The following is a 13,210-nucleotide window of genomic DNA, read 5'->3' as shown; positions in this document are numbered from 1 at the left end:
ATGCCTCAGGTATTCGTGGGAGAGGTTGTATGGATTGCAGCGTCACACGTTTCGGAGGTTAAGTTTGTTGTCGAAATGTCAACAGTTACGTTGGAGCCTATTTTGGCGGAGGACAGCACGATTACAAAGTTAGTGCCCTCGTTAGAGGGAATATTGAAAGACTTAGAAGACAGTGCCAAGCATCACGATTATCTTGTTGCTTTGCTAATAGTATTTTTGGCGGAGTCCGGTTTTCAGGTGTCAACAGACGAACGTAGTTCACAACGGTAGGCGAAAATGTTCAACAACGTTTCTTGCTATTTGTGGCATTATTCAATTTTGATGTATTATGTCATATTCATTACAGTCAGAGTCTGAGATCCTTGCACATACCCGATAATTGGAAGTCAGAGGAAACAGGGGTCTATGACGTAAATGTTGAACTAACTAATGTTCCTGACGTAAAATGCAAGCTGATTGCTATTCCACTGGGAGATACATTGATTCTTAACTTTTTCCCTTTAGTGGACAATAGAAACATTTATTGCATTAGTGTACAAACCCTGAAGTATGTTAATCCTTTTTCTAGTGACCTTTGCGGAAAATATAGAAACCTGAAAGAAATATCTCACAGGTATAATAAGTTTAAAAGGATGTCTAGGTATTTAGAATGATAATATAGTTTACCACAAACTTATTTAATAGGTTCAAAGACTCTATAGCTACTCCAGTGCGCTTAGATGTATCAATCAGAGCAGGATTGATGTGTCCCGGCCTACAGGGTCTACCAGTTGAATTAAAGTTGAAAATATTGAGTATCTTAGACGTTTATGAACGAAAACAAATGGCTCAGTGTTCATCAGAATTTAATCGGCTCTGTTCAGACCCGCAGTTTAGGAAACGTCCTTTACGCAAGGACCTTTTAAGCCAATCATACGAACTGATTTCAAAATGTCAAAGCAGACACTATACAGAAACCGACATAGCAGACATTTGTGCACATAATATAATATAATAAAATTACAGTAATTATTATTTCGTGTCTAATGTATCTTGATTAATTTAATTTGTGACTATTATTAATCAGTGAAACAAAGTTATAAGTGACTTGATTATTTGTGGGTATAACAAATTGAGGAATTTTTTTTCTCTAAGGAATCATGTTGATTTGCCAAGTGGAAACATTGTCTTAAAATAAGATTAAAAATATTTCATAACATAAATAGTATATAACGTTTAAGCGATATCTTCGTCGTCTTTTTTGTCTTTATTTACATCTGAGAAGATTACAGTAGACTCTGTACAAAATAAATGTATCATAATGTATAAATATTATAAACTCGTTTTCTAAAAGCGGAAGAATGTTATTGAAAATGAATCTACCTATTCCAGATTCCTATTCCAGTTTTCAGTATTGCGAATATCTCTGTTCCACAAATTACGTGAGATTGTACTCTTAACTGTACATAATTTCATTGATTACCTACTTTGACGAACCTTATAACGGAGAAAGTGCAAAAAAAGAATCTAATTAGAAATCATTTCGAACACTAGTCAGAGTATCGAACCGTTTGAGTAATATCGCAACATTTGGTACCAGTTCAATCAGTAGTTATTATTATATTTAGTAAACAAGATCTAGCGAAATCGTAGACTGTATGTTAAAATCTGATATTTAGAACGAAATTAATTAAAATCAAAGTTGAGATGTGTGATGTGAGATAACTGAGTAATACGTATCAAAAACGTAATCGAAACACAGATTTTTATTACACCACAAACATTGCATAAAAGATATTTCGTTATATTGACATTTGTAATAATTATGGATGTTGCAGGGAAATCAATATTATTGACATTATGGAACATAACGAAATGTCACTGTAACACTTAAAAAAGTTTTAAAGTTCCATTTATATCGTTATCCTGTGAAAATGTTCATACTGCCAGCAGCATTCATATTCCAATCAAAGAATTTACAGAATAAGGAAAAGGAATCTAAAGTAATTGTCAGTAGTTCCATACATCTTTATCTAGAATAATTTTCTAAAACATTCAAAGTACTAGACATTTTTACACTTTGAATCTCATATCGATTTCTAAAATAATCCTAGTTCGATGTAATATAGAACGTGGTTTTATGAGATTCGAAGTTCGCAGCCATTTGCTCGATATTGTCTTCAGTTTATAGTACTTTACAGATGACAATACCGATTGCCCAGGCCTCACCACGAGGAGGTTGCTGCGAGTGGAGGCCCAAGGCAAGTAGATGGAATCACAAGTTCTACATCTACCCACCTTTCACAATAAACCTTATAAATTACTTAAATCTTAACTATATAATACTACCGATACTAAAATCCCTCGGCGGATGACTTCTTTCTTGAGCCTAAACCTATAAAAAACTAAGTTCCCTCGTCGGTTGTCTTCGTTCTTCAGCTTAGAACTAATATTATCTTAATATTCTAATTAATACGAATTAATGCTAGTAATACGAAATAACAAATTTAACGCAATGTAGTCGCTAATACTCAAACGAAAGAGATAGACGGAATGGAAAAAGTTCCATCGATCATTTCGTTTACGCACCTAATATACCAAGCCAAAAATTAATTCTACGATGAACCACGTTAAACTACAGTATGAACAAGTATCGCGATGAAAGTGTTGTCGCCAGAACCTGGTTTAAGAAAATAGGAAAGACGGGCGCAACCTCGCAAACCCGAATCCATCTCTCACTTTCCAGGCCCTTTGGGCTGGTCACCTACGTACCAGACCCGAGCACAGGTCATGACCAAGTATGGTAGTGCAAGCGAGATCCCCTGTAAAACAGAGTCCTTTTACGGAGCAGACTCCCGACTACTCCGTAGGCGGGTACGTTGTACCCAGGCGCGCACGAGCCTTTACTCCAAATCCTACTTACCAGGCAAAGACTAAACACGTCCGATATCTGGCTTCTCAATAGAAACCAGAGGGATCGGCAAACAGTCTTAGTGCACAGGCCCACTGCCCGTACCATAATAGGTACAGACCCACTGCCCATACCCCAAGTCTGTGTAGAGAAATCAACGAGCAAAATGAATTAATAATAACTTGGTATGCACAATGGCTGATCACAATTTAAGTCTATTAATAGATAGACTAAAATTAATAATAAACGATGTGATGATGAATATGAATATAACAATGAATATCGAATTATGATTTAAGTTTAACTTACAGTAACTTAACGCAGTGGTAGACGCACGCTTTGAAGATGTAGACGTTGATCGATGTCTTCTTTCGATGGAATAACTGTTTGGAAAAATATTTTTCATTATACAATACACATAGAATACATAATATGCACAGTAAATAAATCACAGTAAATAAATAAATAAATATCGAAGCCAATGGTTCTCGAACATCTGTAACATACAAGGAATTAGTAACAAGAGAGGGGACACAACAATATGCACAGTATATAGATTAGTAACATGCACAGTAAATAAATAAATAATATGCACAGTAAATAAATCACATTAAATGAATCACAGTACATAAGAAGATAAATATCGAAGCCAATGGTTCTCGAACATCTGTAACATATAAGGGATTAGTAACAAGAGAGGGGACACAACAATATGCACAGTAAATAAATTGATGGTTGTCGAATGCCTGCAACAAACAATGGGTTAGTAACAAGAGAAAGGACGAGTATGAGACGCGCGACCACCCTCCGCGACGGTTCACGACAAAGTGAGGAAGCAAGCACAGACCTGCACGGGATGGTACGACCTTGGTACACGGCGTACACGGCTAAGTCAATAAACTGGGTGACGCAACTCACTAGCGCGTTGGATTGACGGAGAGCACCGATACTCGTCACGCTCTACCGTACTCTCTCGCTCGCATACCTCCCCCCATAGACCCCCGAAATTTCTCGGCACGCGTCAACACCGACGGAGAGCACCGATACCGCGGCTCGCTCTACCGCTCTCGCTCTCTCCAGTTCGCCCGCTTCGACTATCTTCGGCATCTGTTACAAATGTACAAATGTAAGGCACTATATAAAAACGAATAAAACAAGAACATGTAAAAAGTAACATTAATAAAATGTCTATTAACGATGCATTTAGAATAAATTGTCTTGTAGTTAAGTGAAAAAATATATACTTTTCCGTTTCATGTTTCATGACTGTCATATTTATCCCTTAATCTTAAACTGAAGCATCGGATATTTTTATTCCCGTCAAATCATACAGATACACGCAATATGAATGGAATATATAACACTTCATTTGTGCTAATAATACTCAGATTTCATGCTTCATCGGTAACGTCAGAAATTGACACTAAAATTGTAAGAGGGCTTCTGACACCCTTGAAGCATGGGACAGAAAATTACATTGCATGTTAGGTCTATTCTTATATCTCGTCTGTGGTAACATCTAACGAGGAAATACATTTCGTAGCATCAGATGAACTCATAATAGTTGGGAATTTCCTTTCTAGCTGATGATAACACGAAGACGTCGCTGGCCGGAGAAAAGGCAGAGACCGAGGAGACCAACACGCAGAGCAACGGTGATACCGGTGAGTGATAATCGAGAATATCAAAGACAACTTTGCCGCGTTTCACTTCTGGCGCGCACGTTAGATGGAGGCACGCCAGGTGCTTGGTTTATCGATTTCATGTGCGGTGCAACAGAAATGAAAGCCTGTACTGATGCAACGGCCTCCATTGGAGACAGACAGTTCTGCTCGTGACAATTATTATGATGTAGGAACACAATGCTTATATTTTATGGACCTTGCAATTGCATCCTAAGAACAGCCTTGGTCCTAACAATTATTTGGTCCTAGGAGGACAGTTCTTGCGTTTCCATGAAACTATTATAGTATGGAAATATACAATGAACAACGATAGTATGTATTCTAAATATACGATAGTCAAAGATTCCTTATACGAAAAGATATGCTTATGCTATGCTAGACTGAAAAAAGTTATTAGACATTTTAGTGAGTATGCATTATGTATATTCGAATATGATAGGAACTGAAACATTATGCGCATAAATTATAAACTTTATCATAATAATGTAAATGTAGGATCCTGTCGCTCGTATACTTGTATTACACACTGTATGTGTTTCAGCCACATTTTGTACAGAATCGCAATTTCTTTGTGATTTTCACCTCGTTCCCTGAGATTAACCCTTTCACTACGAAAGGCGTATACGCCCTCACATGTCTATCAATATGTACGAAAGGCATATATACGCCCTCTTAATTTTTCTTACTATAACACATTTACTGTTTTGTTAAACTGATCTAACATAGAATTTAAATTTTTTATTCGTATATTTTTTGTCAGCGACTGACATGCGCATATCGCGCCGCAGTTAAAAGGTTAAAGAAGCTGAAAGTACATTGGTGAACGATCAAGAGAATAATCAGGATGTACAATAAATGTTTATTTTAATAGAGCTATTGTTTATATATTTTTAATTAATTATAAGACGTTCTCTCGTCTGTAACATACAGTAAGTGATCAAATTATTAGTGTCACTTATATAAATTGACGATTTTGCGGTTGTAACCGTAAGTTTTTATATTTCATATAAGCTAAGTTTCATTTTTTCGTATATCTTTGGTGGATAATTGTTGATTCAAAATTATTCAATGTAACAAACTCGATATTATGATTTTATTTCTACACAAACATAAAAAACGTTTTTCGTACTGTGACTAATAATTCGATCACCCACTGTAGTGCAAGGAAACGAAAGACCTGTACAACATAAAATAAAATTTCTCGGCCATTGTCGTTTAATAGCAAGAATCTTGAAGGTTCAGGCGTTAATTGAGAACACCATCAATATGTAGTGGACGCGAACCATGAATTTCTCATTACGCGACGCGGATGAATAATTAATTTCGATGTTTAATGCGCGCTCGTTGCACCCGAGCGACTTTATCAATATTGAAATTCCGGGCATCGGCAAATACGCTTTAAAAGATCGCAGAACGGCACAGTACACCGGTGCACGAAACATATTTGCCCATTTCAATGCGAAGTCCAATGTAGTCATCCTCCAGAGGATTTTCCCTAGGTGACAAAAGAGGCGTGAATTTTAATCAACTGTTCCTCCCGGCCTGTGGAAACATTCAGGATTTCCTTTAGGTCCTTATTCTGCTTGCGATATTCCCGAAATTAAATACAATTCTGGTAACTGGCGTCAAAAAAACGATTTTTCTTTCAAACTGTGACACATTTTTTGTCTCGTCATGAAAATTTTCCATTAGTTCTGATTTTTTTCGCGTAGATGACAAGGTAATCTTATATTTTCACGATTTAATTTGTGATGCTCGATGCAATTTGACTTATAACTCGCGTTTTGACTGTGCCTTAACTTTATATGTCCTATAGTTTCGTTTACAGACGATTTCTTATTACTCGTTTTTTCGTCTTTATGCTTTACTAAGCTTTTCACAGCGATGTACGTAGAGTGATTTCTAACAGTCTTCTCGAGACTTGCTACGGTTTAACGAACTGTGAAGTTTTGGCACGAAACCATTGAATAAAGACAGACAAGCATAATCAGAAATGACGCGGCGCTTGCGTCTATTAACACTTTAAGACCTGAGTTTTCATTTGGCTTTTCGCGCGGAACGAGGAAAATTATACGTCGAGTACGATTATCGTCGCAGGCGTTCTTAACGATGCCGATATGAATAATTAGCCAGCACTTAAGTCTCGTGTGGAGCTAATACTTGATAATGCTTATTATTTAACTTGTCAAACGTGTAACAATATGTGTATTAAAATCACTTAAAAACGTCGTAATTTCGTCTCATTTTCATTAAAACTGTCTGGACAATGTGTTGATAAGCGTTTCACGTAGCTAAATCATGAAAAATGAGAAGACTAGTTTGCAATATTGACCATCAGCTGGACAGCTGCAGGCCACATGGGTTTAGAGTAAACCACGGGTCTTTCTTTAATTTTTCCAAAAAGGTTGATTGCAGGAATCCGGGAACAATGCATAAGGACAAGCAAGAAAACTTCCCGTTCCATTTTTGTCTAATTGGGATCTGACACAACTACAAGGCTACCAATTAGCCACAAAGGAAACACCTTCACTTTCATGATCATTTAGCCAATGGGGAACAGTTTCCCTTCTTTGCAAATTAATGTGTTGTCACATATCCATCTCAAATTGTCGATCAAAAGTCATCATTCATTCCTGAGTAAATAGATCACGTTACTTTCGTCACTACATACGTATTTAATTTAATAAAATGTTGTTGTTAGTTGATACATACTATTTTTCTTTCAACTTATCTAACTCACAGAAAATTAATTCGGGGTGCGAGATACGCGTCATGGTTCGCTACTACTCTCGCATACTGCATGTACATAACAGCTGTTATATTCGCGGGTACGTTAAAAAATGTCATTCGATCAACAAAAATTCTAAACTATGTAATGTAAACTGGTACAGCGATGCCTAGGAAATCGCATGTTTGGTCGAATCCAATAGCGAGAAATTATCGACGCATTACAATGCTCTATCATCAGAATAATATTACTTTACAATTAATTTTCTATTTCTACATCTAACTGCTTGAATTAATCAAGCGAAGAGGTTCATTTAAAAAAGAATTTTTAGTTTTTCATAGGAAAGCAGTAGTTAGTCACTAGTGTTAGATGTTCCATTCGATACAGTAGAACTCCATTTATCCGAAATCCATTATTCGAACAAAATTTTAGTTAGTGCCCGATTCACTGAACTCCTATCGAGCTCCTATTATTTGAACTACTGCCGTACGTCATTTCAGGTACATGCATACTACAACAGCTAAACTGTAAACAGTAGATAAACGGATTAACACGTGGACTGCCACAGTGAAAAAGACCGTACGTAGCCAGACACACTATATTTTGTTTTTTAAGTCATAAATCATCGAATATATATATATACGTTTAGTTATTTTAGGTCGTTGTTCTTATTTTAAATTACACTGTGATATTAATTTTACGCAACAATTTTGTAACGGTATTTAAATAATCCGGTTTTTTAGGTGGCTGTTAAAGTGTTACAAACATTACAGTTGTGCTTTATTAATTCATTATATGCATTAATTCCCTAAGCATTACGAAATTATCGTTCTCGCAAATTTATCTCCAAAATGATAAGGTTTGAAACATTACTATAAACAAAAGGACGAGCAGATGTATGATTGCAGACTACATTCTAACCACTGAATGGACTTGAAACAAGTCTTGATGTAGAAATGGTGAACATTGCATTAAATCCCCTATGTGATAGATTTTACAACAAGATATAGACTTAATATCATTTTTGCACTATTATAATAAGAACTAAATAACTTAGAACGAAATAAACTTTACCATTGGCAAGAGTGAAAAATTTGATACGAAAAACATGTAAATTGTCAGGTTTTTAAAAAAATAGACTTAATAGACTTTGGCTTTGTGGTCCAGATATTGAACTTGATCCCATCCCTACTCATGGCTTCAGATAAATAGCGATCTACTGTACCCCGATACATGTTCAACGCCACCCCTTTCTACGGTTAGGGCCCTAGAAAGAGAGTTCGCGCACGCGTTTCTCAAAATAATCATTAGGAACGCCGAGGACATAGTTAACGCGCGAAATTAGGACGAACTTCTATAAGGTCGTTCTGGGAACTGGGTCACGGCAGGTGGCGACTCTCGTAGCTAGAAAGGAGGGTACTTTTCAAAATCGACCGCTAAACACCCGTACCGCGCCCGTTGATGCTCTCTCCCCGAGATCTCTAGAGTCGCGATAGCGAAACATTCATCCGAGTCCAATGTGAACCTTTCACGCGCATTCTGCTCCCATCTTTTTTCCTGCCTCATCCAACTTGTGCCGTTCTTGCCATCACGATAGAGAAAAATCAATTCGAACCGTGTATGCAGGTAAAATAGTACTGCCCTCCTTGGTTAAAATATGCTATCGAAGAAATTGTTATTTTTCAAAATTTTTCGAAATATCTGGAGCTTTACGTGTTATTCACTTTTTGATTATAATAAAAATGCCCTGCGTTGTTTTGTTGGGATCTAGAAACAGTCGGAGTTATATGTTCTGACTGTTTCTCTGATAATTTTATTAGCTTATGTTGTCGTATGTTATAGCTATTAAGTTAGATAGTCCTAAGTCGACACTTGAAATACAGGTGGGATTGTAATAGTAACTGTACTAAATACAAATACAAATCACCTTGCTTTTTGGGAATCATTAACAGTTTCTCAGAATAATAATGAAGATAATGAATGTTATGTTTAAGTTTCATGCCTCAGTTATTTATGTTTAAATTCTGTGTAGGAAAAAATAAAATAAACATGATTTAAACCGTTTCCTATATTAAAATTTCTTATCATGTAAAACGAGTATAGTATAAAGAATATTGTAAAATCGCATTTGTTTCGAATGTTTGAAAATGTTAGTTAGGATGACTGAGCTAAGGAGGGCAGACTGAGTTTGAGTAAAACGAATCCAGAATATTTAAGGCAACGAAACTAATAATAATTATACTGATTTATCCAAAGACTTTATGTGACACAGATCTTGCTTAACTTGGAAATCAGGTTAAACTGTTTCTAAATTGCCATTTTATTAAGGAAAACATAATGATATAGTCACTGTAATATTGTCCCGAATGTCTGTTAAAATAGGATTTCCTGCGTTCCCCCCCAAAAGTTGGTATATTTCTGCCATTATTATTAAAATCAGAATTCTCGGTAGTAAATTTTTTCATTTGAAGACAGTTGTAATTGTAGAGACTTTTTTTGTAGAAGAATAGTTTCGCAAGTTTCATGATATTTATCTTTGAGTTTGACTCAAAATTTTCAAACAGGAATGCATATAAGGATTTCGTCAATTACATCGGATTCCATTGTGTGTCTAAATTTACGTTAAGCAATGAATAAGTACATTTCCTTTCGATACAAATAGTGTCTTGAAGAAAGTTCAAATCAGGTTCTACGTTTCTACGTTTAATTCATTAAAAACCGAGCAGTAAAGTACAGATTTTACACATAAGCTTTTTATTCTTCACAAAAATTACATAACAAAGTAGGGTAATGAACTAGAAAATGAACATTATATATAAAAACGAGTAAATTAAGTTATTAAAATAAGCAAATGATTCAATATTAACTTTTTCATATTCAAACAATATTCGCTCCCCTGGTTCGAAATGTTTATTTACTTAACATTGCTCATTCACTACTAAAACCTCTATCTCTCCATTTCAATTTAATTAATTACCCTTTTCCGATTTTTTTTCCAACAAATTAAAAAATCTAATTTTCACGTGCCAAATATTTCTTAAAACTATTATCGTATAAAATCCGATGTTAATAGTTACAAAATTTCTCAAGTGTTCGTTACAAAAAACAAAAATGTTAAGTTCACTATACAAGAAAGGTTCGATCAGTGGTTTATCTGTAACAAAATGTTACGGTTCCCGATAAACAAACAGGATTCAATAATCTAAATTGCAGATTAAATGGTCCAATTAACGCAACATCGGTCCCGGACGGGTTAATCCGCCATCGGGCTAATACATATTTTTCATTGCTCGACATTAATTATACTCGTGCTACGACCTAATAATTCCCGTTATCAAAGCGGAATATTTGTCGCGATAATGGTTCCTTTGGCGCGGGACGACGACGTGCCACTGGGGCATTCGTTCACGGGTTTGCTGGTGTTCGCTGCGCCTACTACTGTCGCGTGTATGCGTATTTCGAAGCCCGGTAGCGGGTTTAAGCTTGCGCCGTTTGGCCTTCATTCGTTCTCTCTTCCACCGCGTTCTGGCCCCCTCCCTTCGGCACCCTTTTCCCGCCCTTCTCTCTCTCGCACCGTCAGTGTGTCAGCGTTCTCCGTTCCCCCGGGTTGCTCCCCTGGTTCTCTCTCATCCCCAGTGCGCGCATCGAACCCGTCCTGGACGTCAAGTTCTTCCCGCTCCGTCGTACGTAGGACGCACGTTTCATCCCTAAGATCTATCCGTCTGGTCCCCCGTGACGCACAATAATTCGCGTGCCCCTGACACACACATATACACACACACACACATATATATATATATATATACACATACAATATACTCGCGTGTGACATCACGAAAGTTTTACGTGACCAAAAGTGCGTGGATCCTCTTTGTGTGTGCCGTGGGTAAACGCGCGATCCATAGGATCGATCTAACGCGCGGACACGGAAGTGAACCAGTTCCGTTTTTCCCCTGTTACGGTGCGATGATCTCGAGAATGTGAACATTTATTGGTGTCGTGATTCGTGTGGATCGGTCCTCGGCACTTCCCTTCGATTCGGTTGAACGTCGAGGCATCGTTCGGTAGGAGTTCCTGGAGTTTCATGAAAGATTTCGCAATGGATCCTTAAGCTTTCTGAGTATATACTATACAGCTTTGATTCGACGAAGATCGTCGGGGACGTTTGAAGTCTCCACGCAATACGTTTCACGCGTGGTTTCGCCGATCTTTCGTGATTACCCTCTTTCATGGTGTGTTATGATACTTCATTACCCTTTGCAACGACCGAGGAATAGTTTTCGTTTCGGTGGGTGTGAGCTTTAGGGGAACGCGTAAAATGGTGTCGTAATTGTGAGATTTATCGCATTGTAGACAGTAAACCAAAGGATAGAGCGGCGAGAAAGTGGTATATAATCGTGTGGTGGTCTTGTGTGACAGAAACGATGAAAATGTTGAACGTCCTATGTCGCGACGATTCATGGAAAAAATTTCTAGTGGAACGAAAAATGATGGGGAAAAAAAAGGAAGATTGTGTCTCCGACGTTGCGGCGCTTGTCCGTTTCTGCGAGCGTAAATTTATACCGTGGCTATTAATACGTCGGACCACGCGGGATGATCGATCGCTGGAGGGAAGGAAGAGACCAACGGGAGATTGAACCGTGCCTTTGTCGGTCCACGGACCAGCCTCTCCCTTAGATAAATCGAAAGTCCGCTAATAATCGCCTCGAAGCTCGACTCGTCGACGTTCTCATACTTTCTATTCGACGGATCATTTTCAAACCTCTTTTCGATGCCGTTCATTTGCCGAGATTCGTTTTCCGATCGGCGATGGTGATTGCAATCTGCCCTCTGTTGTTGCGAATACCCCCGCGAGAAAATTGAAATTGACGCAGGCCGCGGACGATAAATCGGAGTTACAATTTCGCCGGGTCACACGGTTTGGTAGCTTTCAACGGAACAGGGTGGTTACCCACGTTTATGTGTTGGAATTGAAAACAAAAATTGTTACGATGAATATGTTCTATATATCATATATCCCGACAGTGTAAAGCAATTTTTATATAAAATTTTTGATGCACTCTTTGGTGGAAATTTTATAGTATTGAATAACATTGGCGGATATTGTTTCCGGTTTTTTTTTTCGCAAATATAATGGATTGAATTCCTTCAATTTGTGACAAATTTGACGCGCAAGTAACTGTCGACTACTTAATTATACAAAAAAACAGCATACGCTACAACTTGAAAGAGAATTTCTCCAATCATAAAACGGAACTACTTTACAGATGTAATATAACTGAAAATTGTCGTCGGGTAATAACCTTTTACAGTTGATGCGACGTTAAAGAGTGAGAAAAAAAGTAGACGGAATTTTCACTTTGTGATCTTTATCTTCTATGACTCAGTATCTTTTTACTAGACATTGTAGCCTGTTTTATTAAAAACGATATACGGAGAACAATGATCGTAACAGCTTTGTTAAGCTGATCGTAAAAGTTTAAACTTTCCTGGATATACAGGGTGATTAAAAATAGAGGTCATAACTTCTAGGGTAGATAGTATTTGCCAAATTATAAAAATAAATCATAATAAACATGGGTCGCAAATTAATATTTTCAAAGTTATAAACAAGTTTTTTCGGTTAGAAGACCCGACAGTCTTGCTTCGGAACCTATCGTGCCGTATGAAAACAATGTATTCTCTATCAGAATAAGAAATACATAAACCTCCTGTGACCAGGAAAAGAAGAAACGGTAATCCATTGTTTCCATACGGTACGATAGCTCCCCAAGCAAGAAGGTCAGTCGCTTAAACCGCAGTAAAAGAAAATGGTTTGTAATTTTGAAAATATTAATTTTTCGACCCATGTGTATCAGGACATTTGTTCATCATTTGGCGAGTACTATGTACCCTAGAAGTTATGAA

The 13,210-nt window shown here is 37.2% G+C and overlaps 1 protein-coding gene across 1 annotated transcript; it reads left to right on the top strand.

Moving 5' to 3' along the window:
• On the top strand, positions 1–994 carry LOC107190036. The gene is made up of 3 exons (XM_015578752.1): positions 1–266; positions 347–613; positions 685–994. The coding sequence occupies exons 1-3, from the start codon at positions 1–3 to the stop codon at positions 992–994; spliced, it is 843 nt and encodes a 280-aa protein (XP_015434238.1).
• Positions 995–13,210: the final 12,216 nt, after the last annotated feature.

The sequence above is a fragment of the Dufourea novaeangliae genome, unplaced genomic scaffold, assembly GCF_001272555.1.
Source record: "Dufourea novaeangliae isolate 0120121106 unplaced genomic scaffold, ASM127255v1 scaffold172, whole genome shotgun sequence".
Lineage (NCBI taxonomy): Eukaryota > Metazoa > Arthropoda > Insecta > Hymenoptera > Halictidae > Dufourea > Dufourea novaeangliae.
This window is presented reverse-complemented; position numbering and strand designations above follow the sequence as displayed.

Bases quoted from the DNA above. Each gene is read 5' to 3' on its own strand.
- LOC107190036 (XM_015578752.1), top strand. From the start codon at position 1: ATGCCTCAGGTATTCGTGGGAGAGGTTGTATGGATTGCAGCGTCACAC. The intron at 267-346 runs GTAGGCGAAAAT...TATTCATTACAG, and splicing joins GACGAACGTAGTTCACAACG to TCAGAGTCTGAGATCCTTGC. The intron at 614-684 runs GTATAATAAGTT...CTTATTTAATAG, and splicing joins CTGAAAGAAATATCTCACAG to GTTCAAAGACTCTATAGCTA.